At 37.7% G+C, this 26,074-nt stretch overlaps 2 protein-coding genes across 8 annotated transcripts in view; one reads left to right on the top strand and one right to left on the bottom strand.

The window, feature by feature from the left end:
• Positions 1-1,173: 1,173 nt before the first annotated feature.
• MRPS18B (mitochondrial ribosomal protein S18B) lies at positions 1,174-13,976 on the bottom strand. Of its 2 annotated transcripts, none has more exons than XM_070737896.1 (7): positions 13,806-13,976; positions 7,845-7,995; positions 4,621-4,718; positions 3,524-3,592; positions 2,977-3,043; positions 2,312-2,371; positions 1,174-1,931 (listed from the first exon to the last, which is right to left on the bottom strand). In XM_070737896.1, exons 1-7 carry the CDS (start codon positions 13,890-13,892, stop codon positions 1,720-1,722), a joined length of 744 nt encoding a protein of 247 aa, XP_070593997.1. In that variant the 5' UTR covers positions 13,893-13,976; the 3' UTR covers positions 1,174-1,719. The 2 variants fall into 2 exon arrangements, with proteins under 2 accessions (XP_070593997.1, XP_070593996.1); XM_070737895.1 differs by lacking the exon at positions 13,806-13,976 and adding an exon at positions 13,402-13,536.
• PPP1R10 (protein phosphatase 1 regulatory subunit 10) overlaps positions 13,858-26,074 on the top strand; it is a 27,910-nt gene continuing 15,693 nt past the window's right edge. For 3 of the 6 annotated variants that reach the window (XM_070737891.1, XM_070737892.1, XM_070737888.1), the window contains exons 1-4: positions 13,858-14,298; positions 14,716-15,080; positions 24,480-24,597; positions 24,991-25,077. In XM_070737891.1, coding sequence (XP_070593992.1) covers positions 24,491-24,597; positions 24,991-25,077 — 194 coding nt within the window. In that variant the 5' untranslated portion in view covers positions 13,858-14,298; positions 14,716-15,080; positions 24,480-24,490. Of the gene's footprint in view, positions 14,299-14,715; positions 15,081-16,092; positions 16,773-24,479; positions 24,598-24,990; positions 25,078-26,074 lie in introns of those variants that run through there. The other 3 variants (XM_070737889.1, XM_070737890.1, XM_070737887.1) reach the window with 1 other exon arrangement.

Genomic DNA, 26,074 nt, shown 5'->3' with positions numbered 1-26,074 from the left:
AGAATTCAGTTTTGGTTTCTAGCTAGTACTTTTAACCTGTAGATCAAATCATCATCACTAGATCAAATATATTTTACTGAGATGAAGGCCCAACAGAACATAAGCATATCATTTGATCATTTCAGATTTTTAACAATTTAAAGAATATGTACCTGCATTTATTGACTTTTCAGATTGTCAGAGAAGCCTTAATATTTTTGAATATATTTCTAAATTGAACTGAGGTCCTACGACTCTTGTAAGTATTTAAACAGTAATTTTGCAATATTTATCAAAGTGATAAATTCTCCATTTTGGAATCCAGAATTTGGGATATTCAGAGATTTCATTCAATCCTTGAATTAAGACTCCTGGCCCATGGAATTCAGCCATTTTTCTCTCACAAGGAGTAATCAACTATTCATGAGAATCTACTAGTCTTCCAGCAGGTGGCCTACAAGAGACACACTTCCAACTGTGTAGAGTAGACAATAGCCATCCCTATGACTTATGTGATTTGGTTCAATCCTTTTTTGGATTCAGACAAGCTAGCAATTCATCTTCTGGCAGTGAATTTCAGAGCTGAATTTTGCCTCAGGTAAAAAAATATTTTTAGTCTGTCCTGATTCTTCCAGGACTCTATTTCATTGGAGGACTGCAGATTCTTGTATTGTCGGAAGGGCAATAGTTTCTCAGCTATCCCCACCATGTATAATTTTGTAAACTTCAAATGTGTATCTTCATCCAAGTCCTTTTTAGACCAAAAAGGTCTAGAACCTTTCCTTGTCGGGAAGTCACTCCAGACCTTTGACCACCCTAGCTGCCTTCCTTGAACTTTGTCTAGCTCTTTTTTTAAGATGTGGTGACCAGAACTGTGCACAATATTCTATATGTGGTTATACAAATGAGTTACTTTTAGGCATTAGGATAATTGCATCTATTTTTTTAACACCATTTATTATTCTTAACATACTATTGGCCTTTTTTTTACAACAGATGCACACTGTCAACACTTTAACTTAACCCAGCATTTTTACAAATTGCTAAAATTGCAAATATTTGTTGGATTTAAAACAACTGCCACAGAAAAGTTACCTTGAAGGTTCTGCATTGTTTCTAGTTTGGAGACCCCTGTACTAACCCATAGAGTGGTGTGGTGAACAAATCTGTATGAATCGGGTCAACAGCATCCTATTTTAATAAAACCATGATTTATTGTAAAATGGAAATCCCATCACACTGTAGATACACACATAAACAGCTTTTCATTGTTGTTGTTTTGCTTTACCATTATACACTGCTCAAAAAAATAAAGGGAACACTTAAACAACATAATATAACTCCAAGTAAATCAAACTTCTATGAAATCAAACTGTCCACTTAGGAAGCAATGCTGATTGACAATCAATTTCACATGCTCTTGTGCATTCAACTTGGTATACTGTATAACAAAGTATCCAATGAGAATATTTCATTCATTCAGATCTAGGATGTGTTGGGTGTTCCCTTTATTTTTTTGAGCAGTATATTTCCCCTCATTCAGTAACTTGTTTCCAGGAAAGTTCAATCACCAAAATCAACAGTAATCCCATTCAATTTGCTGACATTAGAAGTCCTTCTGGAGGAGATAAAACGGCAGTCCTGCAACAGCTGAACTATATAACTTCAGAGGATTTTAAAGGATCAGTTTACAGGCTTCATTGGGAATGTTGTAATTGCTTTTTTTGAAAGCTTGGTTTATTAAAGGTTGCTCTCTTCTTTTAGGTAATCCTTGTAAATCCTCCTGAAGAGTTTAACTTTTTTTTCCGGAGGTTGCTGCCAGTCATACCAAGGATACCATGATGTCTTGCTACACAGAGCTGGGGATGGAGGAGTCTTGGAAACAGATGGATGCTGGTTGCTCCAATCTACATCTCGGAAAGAGATCAAAGGAGTACTAACTGGCAGAAGTCCTGACAAAGGAAGCACAAGAGAAAACATCAAAAAGACCACCATGATTGATCTGGGTTCACACCTTCTATCTAATGGAAGGTTGGGGGAGGGCCCAGCTTAGCATATTCTATGAATTGAGTGAGTTTATACACCATGGCATAGGGTGGATAGCTTATGGCTTGTATGGGTGAAGGCAGGCAAGCAGCATTCCTATCTACAACCTCCAAAGCACTCAAATTTGGCAGAAAAATGGCAAATGGGTATGGTGAAAGTAAAGAAATAGTAAAAATGCGAGTGCAAGCCTTCTGTGAGCCACTCCAATCTTCACCCTTGATGCTCTGAAAACTCCAAAACACTTGGTCACCTTCCACTCAACCTTGCCTTATTTTACGCTACTTACCATTCTCCTGAGCTTGATCAATGGCTTTGACTAGCTCCTTGTGCCTCTTTCTACAAACACCTACGAAGTAAGAAAAATGTGTTTCCAAGATGTAATAAGAGATCACAAAAACAAAACAAAAAAATCTGTACCTGAAATATAGTTAGTCCTCATTTAGCAACAACAGCTCAGCAACTTCCCATACTCCTGATAAATCCCCAGTCTCTCAATCTAGCCTGCTTTGTTCACACATGCTCAAATCAACAAGACAAGTATATTGTATGTATATTGTATGTCCCAAAGGTTACGCTAAGTACTGTGTGTATTTTAGACCGATTTGCATTCAGGGACTTGATTGTGTGTGCTATCCATATTCCCAAAAGAAAACAGATAACACCTCCTGTGGTTTTGAACTGAGGTCCTTAGATGTTGTACTAAAATGCTGTCGCTCTGAAGTCCTGACATCTTGCCTGGAGAGCAGCAAACCAACTGGGACAGTTTCTAAAATAAGGTTTTGGAAAATAACAGTGGTTGCTGCAAATGTGGCCAGCAACAACACTGTGTATGGAGTAGGAGGAGAGAAGAAGTAGCAAGAAGAGTTACATAAATAAGAGGGAAAGGGAGAGAGAGAATACCAGGGACAGGGAATTAAATGGAGCAGGCATGAAATGCAATAGCTGTGTTACCTGTATGGGTTGCATCAAAGATGACATTTGAGTGGGGGCAGATAAACTGTTCAAGAAGCTTCACATTCTGTAAGATGAAAGAGCATACCCAATTTTAGTCAGCAGTTAGAAAAGGAAACATGGCTTATACGACCAATGCAACTGTTTTGATGTATTAAATTCCTAACTGTTTTGTTGCTGCCTGAATACCACTGATGACAAAATAGAGCAGAATTGTTTCTGTACTGGCATCTTTCAAACTTCCCGTTAAAAATTCATCCAGTTAGCTTGTGGGTGGGTGCTGCGACAATTGTTTTTCATTAACATTTCATTGCTGCTCTTATAGATGTTATTATTATTATTTATTATATTTGTATGCCGCCCCTCTCTGAAGACTGTTATGTCCAGCTGCTCCAGAACTACCTCTATTTTATATTGTTTACATTATTTGTTGCCTCTTTTTTCTGTTTCATCCATGGAACATGTTTACATCTCTACTCTGGGGACTTTTAGGTAAGTTAGATATATTGAAACCAAAATATAAGAAATAAAATCCTACAATTCTTACCCTATAATCCACAAAAAGATGTCGATCTCTACAGATGGGGCAGGGATTTCCACAGACTTGACCTTTTCTCTGTAAGTACAGACAGAACAAAACAATTTATTGTGTAAAAATTAGGAGAAGAAAATGCTATAAATGCTCGCATTCATCATAATAATGTGCCTAATGTTAGGCACCATACTCTAAGAAACATTCAGACAACTAGAACAAGTCCAAGGGTCACTAGGAAACTGGGAATTTTCTTATTAGATTAGATTTAGATTTATTGGATTTATATGCCGCCCCTCTCCGCAAACTCGGGGCAGCTATGAGCAGAAATTGAAGGAACTGCAAATGTTTAGTATAGAAGAGACCAAGGTATATTGTTAAAACACTACTATATATTATTACATAATCTAAGACAAAGACTGATCGTCCTTGTCCCAGAATGTAATTGTTTGTCCTATTATAAACAAAAGTCCATAATTATGCATTCTGGGACAAGTCTCACTGGAACTACAAGTAGCTGGTTTGACAATAATTGACCTCCCCATGGATTCATCTTGATTGGTTCAAGCAGGAACAGACAGGATAAATTTGTATTCAGTGTCTTAGGAGCTTGTACAATTTTTATAGTAAGAATCTGTCCCTCCTGCCCCAGATCACCAGATTAGCCAGTTCAAAGAGGAAAAGATGGTACATTCCAGGAACAAACCATGCAATATACTGTATACAGTTAATAAAATTACACACAATTGACCACCTAAGCCTGAAATAGCCCTTCAAGTACAAATTACCAATATGCTGCCACTTATCCAACTGTCCATACAATTTTTACTGGTTTCTTTTTACACTAATTAACAAATTAAAGAAAGCCAGTTTGGTGATAGCTAGAAACCAGGACAACGTGAGTTCTAATCCTTCCTTAGGCATGAAAGACAGCTGTCAGCCCAACCCATCTCAAAGGGTTTTGGTGTGGAGAAATTAGGAAGGAGTATGTTCACCACCTTGAGTTGTTTATAGAAAGAGAAGGGAAGGGATGACAATATTGCTATAAGCATTAGCAAACACTATGCTCAGTTCTTTGGGTTCAGTCACCTACATAAACAGAATGTACTTACAATGCATAACTTCCGGGTTTTCTGTGGTGGAACCTGACCCTTGAAATTACGCCTGTATCCAGACCAAACGGGATTGTTGCCATATTTAGTTATGTATTCTAAAGGGGAAATAAAAAGAAAATTATGGCCTGTACCTAACTGAGCATGTGCTCAGTATACATATAGCAGTAGGTTACCATCTTATATACACTGTAAACCCTTAGAAGTAGGTCAGGAAACAGCTCAAGGATTCCAGAAATGCTATTTTATACTTCTAGCATATGATAACAGAAATCTTGAAAGCCCAGCAGTGTGTCCCTTTGTCCCCTATTATACCAAACAGAATCAAGGCAAATTACTTTAACTTTTTTTTCTCATGCTTCTCCTTTCTCCGACTAGCTAATCCAACTTTTTAATTGTTTAACAATAAATGGTATTACCCCAGACTGTTGATAGGAAATATATAGTAATTAAAGCTCATTAAATGAATGTATCTTAATGGAAACAATAATAAAGAAATGGCAGTTTTGCTTATATACTATATAGTCAGACCTGACCTATGTTTTGAAAAATTTACAGCGGAAAAGACTATGGACTGAGTTACCAAATGAATCATTTTAGAGGTAATCCTATACAGTGACCCCCCATTTTTCATGGGGGATGTGTTCCAAGACCACCCATGAAAAACTAATTTCCGTGAAGTAGAGGAAATATTTTTTTTATGTATTTAACAAGTATTTGGACTTTTAAAACCCACCCTTTGCATTAAACAGTCATTCTATAATGTTTCTCAGCTGGAACTACATGTGATATCCTACCAGTTTCTTTAACAGTAGTACTGTAGAAGAATTTTATGAATTTCTAATGGATTTAAAATTTTCAATGGATTTAATGGATTTAAGTCCCCTTTGAAAACCCGTGAAGTAGCGAATCCACGAAAGATGAAACACGGAGTAGCGGGAGATTACTGTATATCTAGTTTCTTTGATATAGGAAATAGAAACATTATATGAGAGTAGGCAATTTTCCTGACTGTATGACTTGTGCACTATAGCAACAGAAGGAATTATTTTATACTAAAAAAAAATCAGATGCACACTTAGATCTCTGCTGACTTCTAACTAGCAGTATCCCTTGCCGTATTTTGAACTAGGCCTGGGTCTTGCCTTTTTTTCAGCCTCACCTGGAAGGAAACCAAGGACAAATGAATAGGCCCAGCCCAAAAAAGATGAAAGCAAACTAGGACACTAGGAAAATATGCTGAACAGAGGTACCATTCAGCAGGTTTGGGCGAACCGGTAGTAGTGACCCAGCATTATGCCGTCCCATTTAGCCACATTTTCAAGCCATGTGCACGGGTACAAGCTGCACACCCGAGCAAAACGAATGCACAGTAGGCTGTATGCATGCATGGAAGGTGCATGCATGGACTGAAGAGAGCGTGTGTGCTCACATGAACGAAGTGGTAGGGAAATTATGGTAATCCCACCTCTGATGCTGAAACAGAACAAGCTTGGGAATCACCTCCAAATTCTTTTTATTGTTCCAGAAAGGAAAAGCAAACTTGCAATAAGTAAATGGAGAGATGTAGAACTTTTATCCCATACAGCAAAGACTCTTCATACAGGACCATCTATATGTCCATCTCGCCATCTTTCTTGAATAAAGCATTCCACAGCAGCAGCTGTCCGCTTATAAACATGTAAACATGAGCAATGAAACCGCCTGAGGTTTCATTACATGACACGAACCCTACATTTACCGGTTTAGTCACAATTGCTAGGCTTTCTAAGCCAAACAAAACACTCACATCACAGGTACTTCATGACTTACCATTCTTGGTATAGTGATTGTTCAAAGTTAAAATGACAGAGATTGATTTATGTCTGTTTTTCCATACTTATGACCATTGCTGGCCACGTAATAAAAAAACAAAACAAACTTGGCACAACAGGCAAGCATTTATGATGGTTGCAGGGTCATGTGATCACAATTTGTGAGCTTCTAACAAGAAAAGTCAATGGGGAAGCCACATTCCTTTAACAATCGGGTTACTAACTTACCAGTTGAAATAAGTCACTTCACCACTGTGGCAAGAAAGGTCATAAAATACCCATACTGTAGGACTATGCAAAATGTTCTATAGTGTGTGTGAATTAATCCCTGCATGGGATAATTAACCAATGAGTCATATCCTAATGCAGCCTATAAAACCACTCAGTATCCTTCCGGGTTTTGTTTTGTGTAAAACCTAGAATTAACCAAAAGGGACCAGTTTTTGTTTCTCCCACACTGAGCCTCACCCTAAAAGGGTCCAGATTACAATGTGTCATTCCAGATTCAAAATAAAACATGTTTTGTATTGTGCACACAATCTACTTCAATACATTATCTCATCCTAAAAATTAAGAAACATTCTTTAATGAGCTTTGTATGTGTGTTACTTCCATAAGATATTACATATCCCGATTCCCTGCCTTTGCCTCACGAAAATTAAGGTAGCATGAATGATCCTTTCATTCACATTGTTTGTGTCTCTGGAAGAACGAGCTCCTACCTCGGGCTAAGTGAGAAATTTCAGTTTAGCTGTGAACCCAGTAATTTATAGTGCTGCTATTCCAGATTGAAGAGTTCTCAGAAATTAACTCTTGTGAGGGCAAAGGTACAACTGCAGTGATCTTTAATTATACTGTCCCCAAGTAGAAATGAACATATGTAACTATATAATGGTTTGTTTGCTCATTTTTATTTTTTATGAAGGTAGTCCTCAACTTACAAAGTGATAAAGCAGGTCATCACAAGTGACCAATTTTTTTTTGCAGTGGTCATTAAATGAATCACCATGGTTGTTAAATAAATCTGCAGTCTTTAAACAAATGTCCTGGCTGTTAAGTGAAAAACACCAGTTTTCAACAAATGTGTTATAATTCATGGCCATGTGACCCTGGGACACCACAAAAGGCTGGTTGTAAGCCAAAACCTACCTGTTATTTTACTATCATGCTGTGTGAGTACATGTAACATATTAAGAAATCTCATTGTCGATCTTTGTGGTTGTAGACATTTTGTAAACACAAAAACACTTATTTAACACACTACAGTAAACCACAGTTATTCAATCATGGTTTGTTATGTAACCAAAATTAACTAAATTTACAGAAAAAACACCTGCATTTTTAAACTGCATTTTTCATCAGATTCTAGACCCACAGAAGCTCTTCCTTTCTACCTCTATTCATGCATACCTTCACTCTCCAAGTATTTCCATGGCATTTCTTTGTAAAGTGAATCTGTCTCATGACCGTCTGGCTTTGTGGATTCTTCTTGGTTGACTTCTGTGCAGTACGTACGAAAGGCCAATTGCTTAGGCAGCAGGAGGGAAGCAGTGGGTATATGCTAGGAAACAAGGCAAGGTAAGTAGTAAATACAGGTACCAGCATGGCTAGCAATGAAATAATAGGAGAAAAAAAAGCAAAAGTTAAAAAGCATGTTCAAGCAGACATTCAGAAATCAGGAGCAATATCTCTAATGGGTAGGCAATGGTTACCCCCTAGCTATTTGCAGTAAAGGGATTATGAAAACTAAAACTCAAAATGCCTAGTTATCTCTTCTTAAGTCACTAAATAAACACACACACACACACACGGTCCCTCACATGTTTTTTTCCCCTGTCAAATCAACCTATAAACCCAAATATGGGAGGGAGCACTCAGGCAATTAATTTTATAGCTGACAAACTATATTCTCTATGTGTAACATATTTTTGTGGATAATGAAAATGAAGGAAGACTAGTATAGATCTATTTCAAGCTATCAGCTCATTTAGCTCTTATAGGCAGACTGCCCAGGTTCAAATCCTGGTGAGAGCTAAATAGCTTGAAATAGATCTATACTAGTCTTCATTCTCATTATCAGCAAAAATATGTGATACATATATACATCCTCTGAAATAAGCTCTTGGCCTTATTGCCATGCACTCCAAAGCTGCATTTCCCCAAATATTAGACCGTGTTTGTTTGTATATTTATTATTTATTTTATTAATCGGGTTTATACGCTGCCTTGGAGACTTGGAGCGGCTTACAACATGTAACTCGGGGCGGCTTATATATATTGTTCTGCCGGGCTCTATGGTATGAGTCTCTCGAAAATTCAAGGGTACAAATTTCAGACACACACACACACACACACACACACACACTTGAAAGTTCAAAAACAATGTTCTTTATCACAAAAATTCAAAAGAAACAAAGCACCCTTTTTGTATTGCAAAGAGCACTCGTCCCAAAATAACCTGGTAGTCTGTACAATCCCCTTAATCAGTCCTTAAGTACTTAGCTAGCAGCTGTGAAGGAACGTCACAGCCCTCCTTCTTCCACGAAGTGAAACACACACACTTTGCTCCGCTTTGGTTTCAAAGTCGTGAAAAATCAACAAAGTCCGGAAACAGCAAGGCACGGTCCTGAAGAACAGCGATCAGACAATCTTCCACAACAGCCAAGCCAGCACGCTGCTATTTATATCGGCAGCTCTAATTACTGGAGCCCCACCCAAACACAGATGGCCTCTCTTATCTCCTGTAATATTTCTTCAATTGGTCTCTTCTATGCATAATTCTGCGCATGCGTGGGTCTAACACTTCCTCACCCGAATCGACTAAAGATAATGGAGATTAGCTTCCTGGGCTGTGTGCCAAGCCCCCATCTTCCAAGTCACTCCCTCCTTCTTCTTCGTCCGAGGAAACCGCACTACCTGACTCTGTCGGCAATAAAACAGGCCTATGACATGTTGATGTTTCCCCTGCATCCACCTCCACATTCCCTGGAGCAGGAGCTGGGCCAGAGCCAACCACAACACATATATAAAATTCATCTTTAAGAATGATTGATTCTACTTCGTTGTAATTGCTTTATTATCCTGGAAGTATGGAATTCAATATCTCAGTATGGCTTAGTAATTAATGTACAAGAAAGCACATAATCTACCCCCAAATTCACTGGAAACCAACCAGAGACTTATGGAAGCAGTAAAGGATCAGTTAGGAATCATGAGATCCTTGTTGCTCTGAGCCTGGTTGTTTTCTTGCAGATGTTTCATTACTCAACTAGGTAACATCATCAGTCCTAGAATGTAGTGGTGTCTTGGGTGTAATTTGACAGGGCAGGCCACTCGTAATTAAAGAGAGCAAAACCCACTCTCTTCTAGTTACCGAGCTGAGTAATGAAACATTTGCAAGAAAACAACCAAGCTCAGAGAGTACCAATGATCCCGCAGTTGAACTCTGAGCTACAAATAGTCTTTTGTGAAGTGGCACGGGGAGCCATATTGCCGGGCATGCGCAGCATCACCTATTCCAGGTTTCTGGTGTGCTTGCGTGTGAGATGATGAGCTGGTCTTTTTGTGTGTGGTGCCAGAAACTGCAAGAGCTGGTCTTCCATTTTCCTGCATGAGCATACAAGCTGGCTAGCTGATCGTTGCACATACATATGTGCCAGAAACCTGGAAGACTAGAAACACATATGTTCATTTTCGGGCATGTGCGTGGGCCCTGGGCAGCTCCTCTTCCGGGTTGTGGCCCAGATGAGCATGCTCCCTTTTGGGCACTCAGTGCTGAAAGGGTTCGCCTTCACCATTATGGGCTGTCCTCCTTCACTGTTTCAGAAAAACTGTCTCTGAAAGACAGATTTCCTATGTGTTTATGCCTTATCTTTTGTTTCTGGTTTTATACTTTCGGGACAAGTTCAATAACTATGTTGTTTTTGAATTGGAAACACATCAACCCTTTACATTTTTTCTATAAGAAATTGGAACAATTCTATATTTTTTATTACTTTGCTACTGAATGTTTTGCATGGGATTATTTTAAGCGAAAAGGAATTTGGTCTTTTTAAAATATTTTTTCTTCTGAGGAAGTCTTGATTCTATTAGTCACACATCTCAAATCTATCCAGCTTTTCAGATCTGAAAGACAGCCCAGAGGAAACAAAATCATGAGTAATAATACTACCCTTAATGTAAAGTTACTGTGACAAAATTTTGGAAGTCTGAAAGTTCTTCTCCTCTCCTTTGCTTTGTTTTTTCTTGCCAGAGAACAAGGGAGGATCCCTTCTGAGACTCTTACCCCACCCACGTTCCTCCTTTTGACTCAGATCATTTGTGACCTAGGTTGACTCCAAAGGTTATTTTCACACCCCATATATCCAGGCACTCTCAAATGTATTCATTTAAAAAATTTGCTAGCAACAGCAGCCTTATTTTTGTCAAACACTAAGGGTTTATTTATTTTATTTATCGTGCAGAATACAGCTGCGAGAGCAGTCATGGGCTTCCCAAGGTATGCCCATGTTACACCAACACTCCGCAGTCTGCATTGGTTGCCGATCAATTTCCGGTCACAATTCAAAGTGTTGGTTATGATCTATAAAGCCCCTTCATGGCTTCGGACCAGAATATCTCCGAGACCGCCTTCTGCTGCACGAATCCCAGCGATCGATTAGGTCCCACAGAGTGGGCCTTCTCCAGGTCCCGTCAACTAAACAATGCCAGTTGGCGGGCCCCAGGGGAAGAGCCTTCTCTGTGTCAGCCCCGACTCTCTGGAACCAGCTCCCCCCAGAGATTAGAACTGCCCCTACCCTCCTTGCCTTTCATAAACTCCTCAAAACCCACCTTTGTCGTCAGGCATGGGGGAATTGAGACATCTCCCCCGGGCCTATACAATTTATGTATGGTATGTTTGTATGTATGTCTGCTTAATAATGGGGTTTTTAAAATATTTTAAATTGTAAATTATTAGATTTGTTATGAATTATTTTATTGTGTTGTGAGCCGCCCTGAGTCTACGGAGAGGGGCGGCATACAAATCTAATTAATTAATTAATTAATTATTAAATAAATAAATTAAATAAAATAAATAAATAAATAAATAAATAATCAGATTTGTATGCCGCCTCTTTCCGAAGACTTGGAGCGGCTCACAACAGGGTTAGAGAGGAGGAGGATGTGCCAGCTGAGTATTCCCCTAGAACAGTGATGGTGAATCTTTTTTTTTTGCTTGGGTGACAAAAGGGCATGCATGCACATGGTATGGCACACACACGTGCCCATACCCATAATGCAATGCCTTCCCCCCACGCATATGTGCACAACACTCCCCACTGCTCCTCCTGCGCATGTGCACAGAACTCATTGAAGCCTCCAGACTTCCAATAGGCCTGTTGGGTGGAGGGGAGGCCACTTTCAGAAATGAACTTCTGGTTGGGCTGTTAGGTAAATTTTTCGCCATCCACAGGCTCCTTAGGCTTTTCTGAAGCCTGAGGAGGGCGAAAATCAGCTGGCCAGCGTGCTGGAGCTGAAATAGTGCAATGCCTCACGTGCTCTCAGATATAGCTCCGCGTGCCACCTGTGACACATGTGCCATATGTTTGCCATCGCAGCCCGGGAAGATAGTGATACAAGTGAGAATTACCAACAACAATATCACAATGGCTAGTTGAAACAGTCCTCTGAGGGTCAGTTTCCTTTATTTATTTATTGGATTTGTATGCCGCCCCTCTCCAGAGACTCGGGGCGGCTAACAGCGACAATAAAACAGTGTACAATAGTAATTTGGTATTGAACATTAAAAATCTATTAATATAAAAACCAAACATACATACATACCATGCATAGATGGGGAAAGAGGATCTCAATTCCCCCATGCCTGGCGGCAGAGGTGGGTTTTAATTTTAATTTTATGCTGTAACCATGGTACCAAAACTCTATTACACTGTAGAACATGTGTGCATTTAATCATCTAGACCAGGGGTAGGCACAGTTGACTCTTCTATGACTTGTGGACTTCAACTCACAGAATTCCTGAGCCAATCATGCTAGCTCAGGAATTCTGGGAGTGCAACTCCACATGTCATAGAAGAGCCAACTTTGCTTACCCCTGATCTAGACAATTTAAAAATGTAGGCTTTGGGAATACTGTAAAGCAAAACTGTATCGGTTATTTCAATAAATATAGGCTAGGAGAAAACACAGGGATTCTCTAGAAAAGAGATCTTTTTAACAGAATGTATGTTCTAGAATGAACATTTGTTCTTACTGAACAGAAAACAAGCTATGAACATTACAGCTCTTTTAAAGAAAGGGAAATAATCAATTATGAGAAAAAGGAAGAAAGGAAACCAAGAGGTTTTAGAAACAGCAGAGTGCACAGATAGGGGTCCCCCAAGCCCTTCAGCTCATTGATCCATCCCTTCGTGAAGTTTCAGACTGTTTATCAGCCCTCCAAATATTTATAATCTGAAAGTAATTGAACAAATACTACTTTAATACTTGTACACTGACAGTATATGCACCAAGACAAATTCCTTGTGTGTTCAATCACACTTGGCCAATAAAGGATTCTATTCTATCTATTCTATATATTAGTAGCGTATTTAACTATAAATAACAACATCGACCCTCGGTGGTCGATACTGATCATCTTGGAGAAATCCTACAACTAAGCCGTTATGGATGTACGTACGTACATATTAGATTTCCATGCCGTCTTTCTCCTCAGACTCAGGGAGGGTATGCAAGACATACAGTTCTATATTTACTAATGTTTTAGTGATCTAACGAGTATACTTTAGGGAATACTCAATACAATTTATACTAGATGGAGATGAGCATGGCTAAACCCTCAGGTAAACTAACGATAATGCAAAATAATAAGACACCATGGATTTTTTGTAAAACGATAAAAACTTTAACTTTTTAAAAAAGTTAATCTACCACATATGACACTAACTATTAAAAAAAGCGACCTTACCCGTGGCCCGCAAGTCCTATTAAAAGTCGCGCGGGCGGCTAAGGAGACCAAGTTCCCACAGAGCAACATGGCTCGACTGGGGGCCGCCATCTTGCGCAAAGCACAAACACCGTTGCGCATGCGCCATTGCGCTTCATTATTATTATTTTTTCAAGGTGACTTTGAAAATAAACCTGAAGTATTTCCTCCCGCCCCCAGGTCATTTTAATTAGTTATCATCGGCCAGTTCACTCCAGGGAAAGCCATCACACGTGTTGCAAACAAACTTCACCATCAATTTTTTTTTAAAAAAAAATCCATTTTGGGAGCTTCAATATATTTTGTCACAGTTAATTCCGCCTCAATTGCCCTCCCCTCTCCTACAATAAAACCCCCACCGGAAGCCAACAGTGCTGGGTCCTTACTGCGCATGAGCAAAAATTGTTTTCACTCTCGGGAGGAGGAGGGGGAGGCTCTGCGTTCAAAGGCGTCGAAGCTACGCGCATGCCCATTTTCCGAGTCCATCTGTCTTGGTTCCCAGCCTCCACGGGCGCGAGGAAAACCCCGTGGCCGCGCGCGTGCACGCAAAACGCTTTACGACGGGCGAGCCTGGCAACCGAACGCGCATGCGCGTCCCTGTTTTTTCCTAACTGCGTCACGAGCTTAATCCCGGTTATTTTTTAATTTCGGGCGGACCGTTGCGCCGCTTTTCAAAATTGGATTCGAACCGTGTGCGTCGATCTGAATTTCATCGCGTATTTAGGGCAACGGGGGACCCGGTTGGGCGGGGCGACCGGCCGGGGCTTTGTTCTTTGGACGCGGCGCGCGACGGTGGGAGGAGGCGTTGAGCGGAGGGAGTGCCGTCATATAAAAGCCTCCGCGCGCGCTCCCTTCGGCCATTCTGGGGTCTGTTTAAAGGTGAGTACTGTGTTTCTGGCAACGTTGTTATGGGAGCGGCTGTGGGGGGGGGACAAAAGGGCATTACGGTCTGATAATTTTATTTCCTCTCCTCCTCCCCCCTAATAGTGTTAATTGACATTTGTCAATCCTATTTCTTTCTTTGAAACTTGAACCTTTAAAGGAAGCCCTAAACTCCATTCTCCCTAACCCCCCCTCCCAAAAAAAATAAAAATTAAAAATCCCAAGCCACTCAAAAACGAGCCGTCAAAATATTAAATTAACATCATCCGATGAATTATTTCCTCTCTGGTTCTTTTAACCCAATGGGAAGGTAGATTTGCGAAAAGGCAATTGGTGGCCAAATGCTATATTTTATCTGCTTTTAAAAGTTTCCACTTCTTGAAATTTAATTGTAATTGTTTCTTCATTTTATAGGTTTCCTTTGAGCTTGAGACACCGTTGAACATCGTGAAACCAAAGAAAAATTTGCCCCACAATTCAGCCTCTGAGACGACACAAAAAAGCCATCTACATTTCTGATCCGTCTGTATTGGGAAGCTGTTAAAATTCTTTGATCTGAAGGAGAACCAACTGCCACTCAAAAAAACATAAAACCAAAATTAATATTTAGCAACAACTTTCCCTGATGTTTTTTTTTAACCAAGCAACTTTTTATTGCAAAAAGTTGGCTTTTTTTTCAAAAATGAGCAAAACCAAATTCGGTTTTTTTCTCTAAAAACACAGCTTAATCCAAAAAAGCTAAACCTTGAAGCGCTGCCGACGAGAAAATTAATTGGATAGTAAGTGTCGCAATTTTCAACCAACTGACCAAAAAAAAAAATTCGTCCGTGCCGAAGTGAGCTAATGGCACGAAGAAAAGACAAAAAAAATAATTGGGAAAGCGGGCTTTGTTTGAGGTGTTAACCCTTTAGACGCAGGCATTTTGCCACCAAAAATGTATATATAAGGAGAATGATGGTCTCTTAGAAAATCCATCGTCTCCAGGACTGTCAAGGGTTAATGAGCTCCCACATAACAGATGGTGGTGACTGACTATAAAGTGCTGCTTCTTTGTGTGGGAGACAAATGCTTGAATTAAATAAGCAATCTGTACATAAAGATTGCAGGGCAAGAGTTGGGACAAAGAAAGCAATAACTAGCCAGATCGAGTCATTTTTTTTTAGGATTGGATTATGTGTCAGCACCTGTTTCTAAGGATGTCTGCTAAGGGGTTTGTTTTTTTTAAAAAAACGAAGGTTTTCTAATGTATATGTAGGCTTGTATTACAAAAAGGCAATCTAGAAATAAAGATTGCAAAATGAGTTTGGAAAATCATTTTAAACTTGGTATTTTAAAAAAACAGGAAAAATAGAAACCAATTGGATTCAAATGCTCTTAATTTGCTTTTAAAATGTTTTCATCTATTTTTCTCACCCCCTTGCTGCAGTATGGCAGTGTTTACTTTAATCCGATCAGCATTACCGTTTTCCTTTACAGGATGTTTCCATTTTTATTTAATCTACTGGAAAAAAAATAGGAGGGGGCAGGAGGTACTGACCTTACAATGATGAATAATAAGTTCTTTGAGTCGAGCACTCAACAAACAAGGGATCCCCTTTTTTGAACTGTTAAATAGGTTCTAGTTGGTAGAACTGATATAAAATGATAGAATTTGTGCATGTGATGGGGTTGTATTGCTATATAGTTTCCTCATTAGATTCTGGAGGCTCTTGCTTTTATTTCCTTAATCGCCTGTGCTTCTAAAATGGCGCCTTCTCTCCTATACAAGAACCCACGAGGCTTTCAAGAGCTGATGCAAGCAGCTTGTAGCTAGCTCCTCCCCTTCACTTATGTTTAGAGCTCTGAGCAAGCAGTTGGGGGAGGGCAGAACTGGCTAACCGTTTTGTCACTTTTCCAAAATGATTTAACAAACTTCCGCTACTGCTTCATCTTTGGGAAATCTCTAGGCGCAGCTTGCTAGAAGTGCAAAGTATTATCATAAATCCACAGATTATTTTTTTTAAGCTTTCAACATCACATGCAAACTTTGGGTTTTTGTGATACCTGCGTGTTTGTGATACTTGTTTTGGGACAAATTTATCAAGTGGCTATATTTGTGATAGACCGACAACATTTTTTGTGTCTTTCCCCCTTTCCTCTTGGGGTCTCTGAAATGGGTTATGGGTCAGGGAAGCATGTTTTCTAGTTTTGTCTGATTTAACTCTTAAGAAAGATGAAATGCTACCACTGGATCCCTAATATTTAGTGTCATTGACACTTGCTGGAACTACAAAAAAAGGGAGGGTGTTGCATTTTCATTTTCTTTGGCCATATGTACACAAAGGAAATTAGGGGGGAGTCTTGTATTAATTTGCCACATTCCATCGTTCCTGTACAATGTACTAGGAAAGAAGTGCTCATTAGGAAAAAATGGGAATCCAGCTTCTTGTATTACCTCACCAAAGGGAGGGGAACAGCCACAATTCCACCTGGTAAGCAAAATCTTTATGGTATTAATTACATTTCACAACCTTCATTTCTGTTCCAGACCACTTTGGTTTTATTCATTTATTTTTGCTGCTGTTCTCTTCCATGTCAACACCATGAAGTGACTCCTGATGCATGCAGGCTATAATGGGTTTTAAATGTTTTCCAATCTATTGAGGCTGCTCAAATTATTCCCAGTTTAGTTAATTCCATGAAAGTTTCTTAAATGGGTCTGCATGAGCATCAGATAGCATTTAAGAAATGCTGCCTTTGTGATTTTTTTCCTCATTTAAGTAATTATTATTTGATACTGAGGGAGAAATATTTCACAAAGCTGAAATTAATGCCTCCATCTATGCCTCCGGTGGTAGCATTTCATATGGAAATATCCCCCTCCCCCCCTTTTTAAATTCGTTGGACTGAAATTTGATAATCGGTACATCATGACATCTCAAGGTACTCTGCAATACAAAGTCAATTTAATGGGGGAGGAAATAGGTGCTCTGCTGCATAAGGAAGGCTTAGAGTTTAAACTTGGCATAAAATAAGTTCCCTCAAGTGTTTTTAGTAACGTGTATTCAAAACACTTGGTTATGAAATTCTTGTCTGATTAGAACAACCTACAAAAATGAACAGTGTAAATTAGAGCAAAATAGGGCAAAGATACTGTCAGATAAGTCTTGAGGGTTAAAACTATTAATATTAGCATGAAATGGGCTATTCTGAAATTAAAATTCAGTTTTTAATACAATTACTGTTTGAATAACAGCATAGCAGCTTGCCAGGAAATTAATTAAAAAGATGCATAGGAAAATACAAAGGTTTTCCCCAAATCCATTATTTAGATAATTCTTTTATATGGATAAGAAACAATGGATTTAGAATCTTGGTTTGTTTAGGATTCTTAAATGTTAATTATGGAAGGTCAAGCTGTAATTTCAACAGAATTGTGCTGCCACAGATTTCAGGTTTAACTACTATTGTGGCTTAGCTCTTGTATCAAATACTGAGCTACATTATTATGTCAGTTAGATGAGGCAATGACATGTCATAACACTGAACAACCTGGGTAAAATTCCTTCTGTGATGTAAAAGCGTGGAAAGCCAGCCCTCTTTGCTTGCTCTCTTTATATAAGACAAAGTTGGTCTTTTTTAAACATCTGAAGGAAATCAGGACTGAAATAGAACTTGTGCGTAAATTTGATAATAGTTCAACATGGCAATATATTCCCCTACTTACTGAGTACTAAGTAAATGGAGAGGTATCTCTTAGGAGAAAATACTCATTTTATATGGACAAAGAATATAACCTTTACTCCTGAACATACTTACTGGAAATTTCACCTGCTAATTTCCATGTAAGTATAATTTGGATGGAAACTGAACCCTGAATGAATCTACTTAATAGGGCTTCAAATATATGTCCAATTAAATGGGGAATTCTTTGTGTTCAGCAGCATAAGAGTATTGCCACGTTCTTCCCTAAACTGATTCTTAAAAGGATATGCTTCTAAGTATGCCTGAAGATATATTTTAAATATTACTGATTCAAAGACTACTGCTCAAGTGGCTCATCTAGTCTCTTAATAAGACTTGATAAAAACTCAGTTTTACTGTTGAAAATGAAAGTAGCTGGATCCATCAAGAAATTCTGACTTCAAATGGAATTGATTTATTTGCTTATATCTGTAGCAAATATCTCTACAACTGATGGATTGATATGACATTCTTGGAGTGGGGGCTTTTAGCACGGTACAGTAATGAGCAGTACAGTATTTGTAATAGCTAGTAAACCAACAGGAATTGTAACTAGCAATTCCCTTGGGAACACATTTAAAAGCGTTTTGCTAACAAATTAATAGAATTGTAGGATATAAAAATGTCTTGGATTAAAAACTTGATATTAGTGTCTATGAGTACAAATGAATGATTCTCTGGAGTCATCCTGGATAATTAATTTTTGGGTAAATTGGAGTACGTTGGAGAGGAAATGCAACATAATGTTTGTTTCTAGTACCTAAATCTTGCCTCTCCTCCCCCTTCAGTATCCTTCATTTTTCTGTTTTTTTTATCCAGGCTTTGGGAACTTAAATGTTAACTTGTTTTTGCTCTAGCAAATCCAAGCGCTGAGATTCTTGGAAAGCTGTCCTAAGATTTTTTTCGTGATAACCAAAAGAGCATAATGGCGAAGACCTGACTGGCTTGCGTCTGACAACAGTTAACAACCTGCTTTTTGTCACATTTTTCATGGGAATATCTTGGTGGGATATAGCGTGACATCCCTCAAATTACAGTTCCTCTCAAAATATGTTTTTTATACATTGGTCATAGATAACTATTAAAATGTATTCTGTTGCATTGTACAATGTACAAAAATTATAGTGTCTGTATTGCAAATTGGCTATGAAAGTTACTGTGCAGTTGTCTGACAATTAGAGTGATGGTAACTTAAATATTTAGTATTTGCCGATCCCCTTGGTGAAGGTTGATCTTTGGAAAAATGAAAGTACAGTATTATTATGTTTTATTCCATTGAAATTCCTAATGTGATCAAGGTAACTTAAACTTAATATAAAGAACCATATTAATCCACCAGATCTGGGTATAAAATGTAGACATAATATTAAATACTAAGAAACAATAAGACATCAAAAACAAATTAAGGTGTAGCTTCTAAATCTTTGGGTTAAAGAAACATTAAAGATTTGCCACTTGATGACTAGATAATTTGTTCAGATTAGCTTTTTTACTGAACTATATGAACTATAGCTGAACTAAGAAGTTTGTAACAAGTGTATGAGATTGAATCAAGTTGAGAATTTCATGAAATAATAAAATTACCTTTAATTTTAAGCACATCAAGTACCAAAGATCTGGAAACCCAACAGTTTAGGATACAAATAGAATGTATCTAAAATTCATTAGATGCTCCATAGCTCAGCCATGTTAATGTTGTGCTTCATAATAAAATTAGTTCCATGTACATTCTTAAAATGAAATTTAAAAATGGAATGAGGTACAAGATACTGTACTTTAATTTTTTCTTATATGTACATTTAGGATGAGGTTGCTGTGCAAAGCTTAAGCTTACATGTTCTTGTAGATTGTTTTTTTCACATCCATGCTAAACTAATAAAAATAGGATGACAGGCTAATGACAATGCAAAAGTTGTAAAAATTTAATGATTAAGAAATAGAATGGAAACTAATTTCTCAAGCCCTCCCCCCCTCCAAAAAACCCCCCAGCATATGACTTGCATATATTTTACTTGAGATTTAACTAAATGCAGAATTATTAACAGCATGATGTCACAGTCTCCTAACAGTTTCAAATTTGAGCCAAAAGGTTTTCTAATTCAGTCACATTTCAGATGTGAGGTGAAAGAGCATGGGCATAATTATGAACATTATCAATGAATCGTGTTGAACAGCACTGAACTTCATAGAAAGCCCGGTTCCAAATTGTAATTATTATGAATTTTAAAATGTCTAATTTAGCTGGTACTACAAGTTACATTCTTGAATTTTAATTTTGTTCAATTGTAGTTTTGCTCACCTTTGCATACTTGAGAGCAGGTTTAGTGAGAGGTGCTTCCAAATGAATATATCTTTACTGGCTTTAGTTATAAGAAAACATGTTTTCACAATGTTTCTGAAACAGAACTGTTGATAAATTTGGAATGAAACTTTTATTCAGACGATAACTACTTTAAACCAGGGGTCCCCAAATTTGGCAACTTTTAAGACTTATGGACTTCAACTCTCAGAATTCTCTGGCCAGCATAGCTGGCCAAGGAATTCTGGAAGTTGAAGTCCACAAGTCTTAAAAGTTGCCAAGTTTGAAGACACCTGCTTCAAACAAATTAAATTAATGGAGATGTGCTAAAAGTGGAATTGGTTGCAGAAAAAAAAAATATTTGCTGCTAATATAATAACCTAATTAGATATGTCTTAAAACATTACCTTTCTCATAGCTTTATAGTTTTAGAACCTGATTCAAAATGGACATTTTAATAGTTTTACAATTCAAATAATTAACTGCCATAAAACTGCCTGTTTAGTCCGCAGTTTTTAAAATATATATGTAAACTTAAAAATGGCACCTGGGTTGCCACTTCAGTTCCTCAAATTAAAATATGTAATCCAACACTCTGGAAATAAGGGACCAAGATTAAAACAACATTTGATTGAAAGAATGAGCAGTTTTGCTGAAATGGTATATCTGGCCTAAACTACTCTTATCCTTTTAGTCCAAAGGCTCTTGAATTGCAACTCATTTTACATAAGTGTAGTTGCCAAAGAAATTACATAGTAATATTAGTATAGTTTTTTACTTTTTGTTAAATTGCCTTTAACTCCTACTGAAATCTTGATAGAATCTTAACACTTGATCAGGCGGAAATCTTATGAAAGATTACATATTACTTGAGTTAAAATGTTGAATTAGTTGATATATTCTGGGCTGCTTGCTTTAGAACATTTATTTAAAAAATTGGAAACTAAAAAGGTTATATTGCTGAATATCCTTTGAATATCTTGAATATATTCTTTGCTACGTGTCCAGTACTATTTCTGAAAGCATATTTTGTCTTATATTAGTCTTCAGGGGCTGCTGGATTCTTTCCTTTCTTAAAAGTGAAGCTTTATTCTGTAAACCTTGATTAAATTCAAGATGATGGCCACACTGATTTCTTAGTATTTACTTCTGTAAATAAAAAAAACACTGGTTTATAATGTAAAGTTCTCAAATTACCTAGGTTCCTTATTAATATTCATAAATATATAACTTTCATAGTAACATTATCATAGTCTGTTAGATAAGGTTAAGTTTAGAACAGCCTGGAATCTTACATGATCTGTAATGCACCCATCACTTGGAATGACTTCACTTATAGAACTGCAGAACCTCAATCATTAAGTGCCAGGTCAAATGGAGCAGATCTATGAAAGCCTGCCTTGTTCTATCTCAAAAAATAAAATCAGCGTCATTATGTAACAATGTTTTTGAAATGTGGTTTGCAACTAACAAAACTTTAGTTAGCAGCCAGGACTTCAGTCTTTTATCAGGCAATCGTGATCAAGGGCAGAATGAAAAGAATGCTTTCCCCTGGTCACTGGAGGAGGTGTCAAAGTACTGTTGGCAAAACCACTACCGATGTGGGGTTTAGAAACAAATGGCATAAATTATAAGTAACCTTTGTATTTTTAATTCTCTCCTGGGGTTGTAGTGCTGAAAAAGTGCCAGAATGACAGCTCTGGAGACTGAGGTCCCCTTCACCAAAGCAGGCTGAGCCCAAGTTTCATCAGTGCAAGTTTTCCTCAACAATGTATTGCTATCTTGCATGTGGAAGGCCATGTTGTGGGTGAAAGAGGAGTTCAGTCTCCAAAGCCCACCTCATTTGGTCTTTCCATTACTGGGTGAACTCACCATACAGATCTTCAATAGCAATTCCTCAGAACTGGACTGAAGCCATACAAGGACTCTACAAGTCACCACAGGCTGGTAACAACTTTAAAGTCCCACTCCACTATAATTTGTACCTGGATAGTATTTTCCTCCATATGAAAATACAACTGGATATTGATATATTCCGGCCATGGACTTCCTAGAATTACTATATCCAACATAGGAGTACACCTGGACCTGGGCCCTCCTGCTTTAGGGGGAGATAATTTCTACACTACTTAATCTACATGGCTTTGGAAAAATAGGATATCTGCTTAGTCCAATTTGCAATATTAGAAGAACTGAAGATACTTTCTGTGGAAAATAAGACTCCTCCATTGACTTGGTCATTGCTTCCACCACAGATACAGTTACTTAATGCTGTGGACAGTTCTTTAAAAAAATATCTGGCATATTGATGAGGAAGGCAAAAACCTAGTACAGTATACTTAATTTTGCAAAAGTGCTGCAAGATGACATAAAATAAGTTATTTCATTGAGGCACATTTATTCATTTCATTTTGTATTCAAAACGGAATTTTCCTGGACAAACTCATTTCTTTAAGATGGACAGTTTTCATTGCATCAAACTTACAAGGATTTAATCAGATGCACCTGATTATGCTGTCTACATACTTCTAAATGCAATTGCAAACCCATTACCGAACATGTCCATATAATTCAGTGGAATGAAGATAGTTAAACCTACAGGCTTGCCATAATTTCAACAAGTACATCTTTAGTGCAATATGGTGATAAATTGCTCCATTTACCACAATATTTATAAACTAATCCCACACTATAGGTCTTAATTTACACAGCTTAATGAACTGATAGAAATGCCAGTATGTTTTCACACCTTAAAAAGTTTTTAGATGAGCCACATTAGGAATTTAAAAATGGCTGCTCTAAAGTATAGTTAAAATTAAGGGCCAAAGCTTTTGAATAGCTGTCAGCCACATGTGGTCCAAACGTTACTGGAGCAGATAAGCCTGTTTGCAATTTTTCTAATTTAAAATTTTGTTCATAGAAAATATAGAACAAAAGATCAAGGACATTCACAAATTACTGATCTTTTGATGCCTTCTGTTGGTTTGATTTTCAAACTGCTCTTTCATGAAAAAATTGACAAGTTTCTGAACTGCGTAACAGTCTCAGAGAAAGCTATGTTAAACAACTTTCTGAGCACAAACAATAAACCCTATGATTATGATGAGCACTTGGCTATAATTTGTGGATCAGCTAATTGATTCCCACTGCACTTAAGACCTCTGGGCAAATGGAAAATACCATTTATATGGGGTGCTTGAAATACTTTTCATTTGAATTATTACCAAATTAGGTACTTTTGGCACTTGCTGAGCAAATACTGCATGAATCCAGAATCAAATGAGTGTTTATAGAGGCCACCAGTATAGGGTAATAGAAATCTAAGCACAGAACTTCATTACTATGCTTAATCAATTAGATGTCAGACAAATGAGACCCTGGAGTTTCACTGGGATATACATTTGTAACACCGGTAGTATCTTACATGCTTTTGGTTGGTAGTTGTATGCAATAGTCTGCATGCTACAAGACAAATAGTGTGGGAGGTGGGGAAATAATATCTTCAGCAATTACATTCTGATCTTAAGAATATAGTCTTGGATACTTTAATCAGGAATAAATAAAATTGAATTCAGTGAGGCTTTTTGTGAATAAACTTGCACTCTGAAATCCATATATGTTATCTTCCTTGGGCTGGCTTTCTTAAGCTGAAGACACAAATGGCAATTCTGGAGATAGGAGAAATAATATAATTGAAAAATAAAGCAAAGGGGCAGTGTTCCAGAATTTGGACTGAATGGGTGCTGTGGACTTTAGTTAAATTGATTTACTTGATTTTAGTTGAACCAACAAAATAAGTATTTTACATATTTTAGAAATGGACTCTAGCTTAAGGCCAAGTGAAGATGAATTTACATGAAGGACTGGGGCTCTTTATTTTTTTCTGTTACCAGAACATTAATAGATGTTAAAATATTATTGGATCTCCCAAACTTCAAGAATCACCATTGAAGGGCTTACTCAAGATATATGATAATACTTTGCACCTTGTAAGAGAGTGACTTTGTCCCCTATGTTTTTGCATTTGGTTTACTATGCTATAGTGACAAACCTTGCTAACCTTTTTTTAATTTTTTAAATCATTTTTAAAGTTTTGATTTTTTTTTTTATCCTCCCAAAGAAGAACTTAATATAATCTCTCTCCTGTTTTTGACAGAATTTACAAACATGGGTTCTAGACCAATAGATCCAAAAGAGCTTCTCAAGGGGTTGGATTGTTTCCTTGGCAAAGATGGAGAAGTAAAAACTCATGAAGGCATCACTAAAATTTTTAAGTAAGTGTCAGTGTTAAGAATCCATTAATGGCCTGCAACTGTAAAATATTGGCATACTGAAATACCGTATTACTTTAAATTCTTTGTTGAAACCAAGTTTTATTTTTCTTTGAATTGATATGAATTGAATAAGTCCACTTAAGTGGAAAAAATATAGAAGAATATCGTTAGACCAATTTTTTAGAAAGAGCTTGTCAGTATTTCACAATTTCCTACTGTTATGTTACACATGATGTTCAAGAATGGAATAATTGAGTGGATCAATTTCCTCCTCACCCCACCCCCAATAACTATTTCTCCCAATTTTAACTGGCTTTTACTTATTGGCAGACTAATCATTCATTTTATCTGCAATCAAATTGAAAATTTCCATTTTTGGCTTTTGTTTTTCAGTTTAATGAAAGATGCGCAGAAGATGGTTAGTCGTTGCATCTACTTGAACATTCTGTTGCAGACCCGAGCACAAGATATACTCTCAAAGTAAGTTTTGCTAAATCATGGGCTTTCCCAAAAATGCCCATGTCACACCAACACTTCGCAGTCTGCATTGGTTGCCGATCAGTCTCTGGTCACAATTCAAAGTGTTGGTTATGACCTATAAAGCCCTTCATGGTACCGGACCAGGATATCTGCAAGACTGCCTTCTGCTGCACGAATCCCAACGGCCGGTTAGATCCCACAGGGTTGGCCTTCTCCGGGTCCCGTCAACTAAACAAAGTCGTTTGGCGGGGCCCAGGGGAAGAGCCTTCTCTGTGGCGGCCCCGGCCCTCTGGAACCAACTCCCCCCAGAGATTAGAATTGCCCCCACCCTCCTCGTCTTTCGTAACCTCCTTAAAACCCACCTCTGCCGTCAGGCATGGGGGAACTGAGATATTCTTTCCCCTAGGCCTTTACAATTTATGCATGGTTTGTTTGTATGTATGTCTGGTTTTACAATAAGGGTTTTTTAGTTGTTTTAGTATTGGATTTACATGCTGTTTTTTATTACTGTTGTTAGCCGCCCCGAGTCTACAGAGAGGGGCGGCATACAAATCCAATAAATAAATAAATGTTTGTGGGGAGTGAAGTTAGATCTTCTAGTTTCAAAAGCAAGATGTTCAGTGTATTAAAAACAAGTGGAGTTTTTTTATTAACAAATTCTGCTAACTACCATTATTTTAATTTGACCCCATGACCTTTTTTATGGCTGTTGGTCATTTTTCTCCACCTCTATTTACCTTGATCTTCTTTTAGTCAGATTCTGATACATTGGTAATTTATTAACGGAATGGAATGAAAGAGTATAAATGTGAGTAGATGGGAGCAGTGATGATAATGAGAAAGGAAGACATACTTCTTCTAATTCGGTATTCCTGGACATTCTTATCTACTATTATGACACTTCAATAAAATATAAACTTTGCAATTTAAGCATGCGAGTGGGTATACACATATGGACAGTACATATATTCTTTCCAGACATTAACAGTAATATGAT

Source organism: Erythrolamprus reginae, chromosome 2 (assembly GCF_031021105.1).
Source record: "Erythrolamprus reginae isolate rEryReg1 chromosome 2, rEryReg1.hap1, whole genome shotgun sequence".
NCBI classification, from domain to species: domain Eukaryota; kingdom Metazoa; phylum Chordata; class Lepidosauria; order Squamata; family Dipsadidae; genus Erythrolamprus; species Erythrolamprus reginae.
The sequence above is the reverse complement of the archived record's forward strand: the minus strand, read 5'-3'. Positions and strand labels throughout refer to the sequence as shown.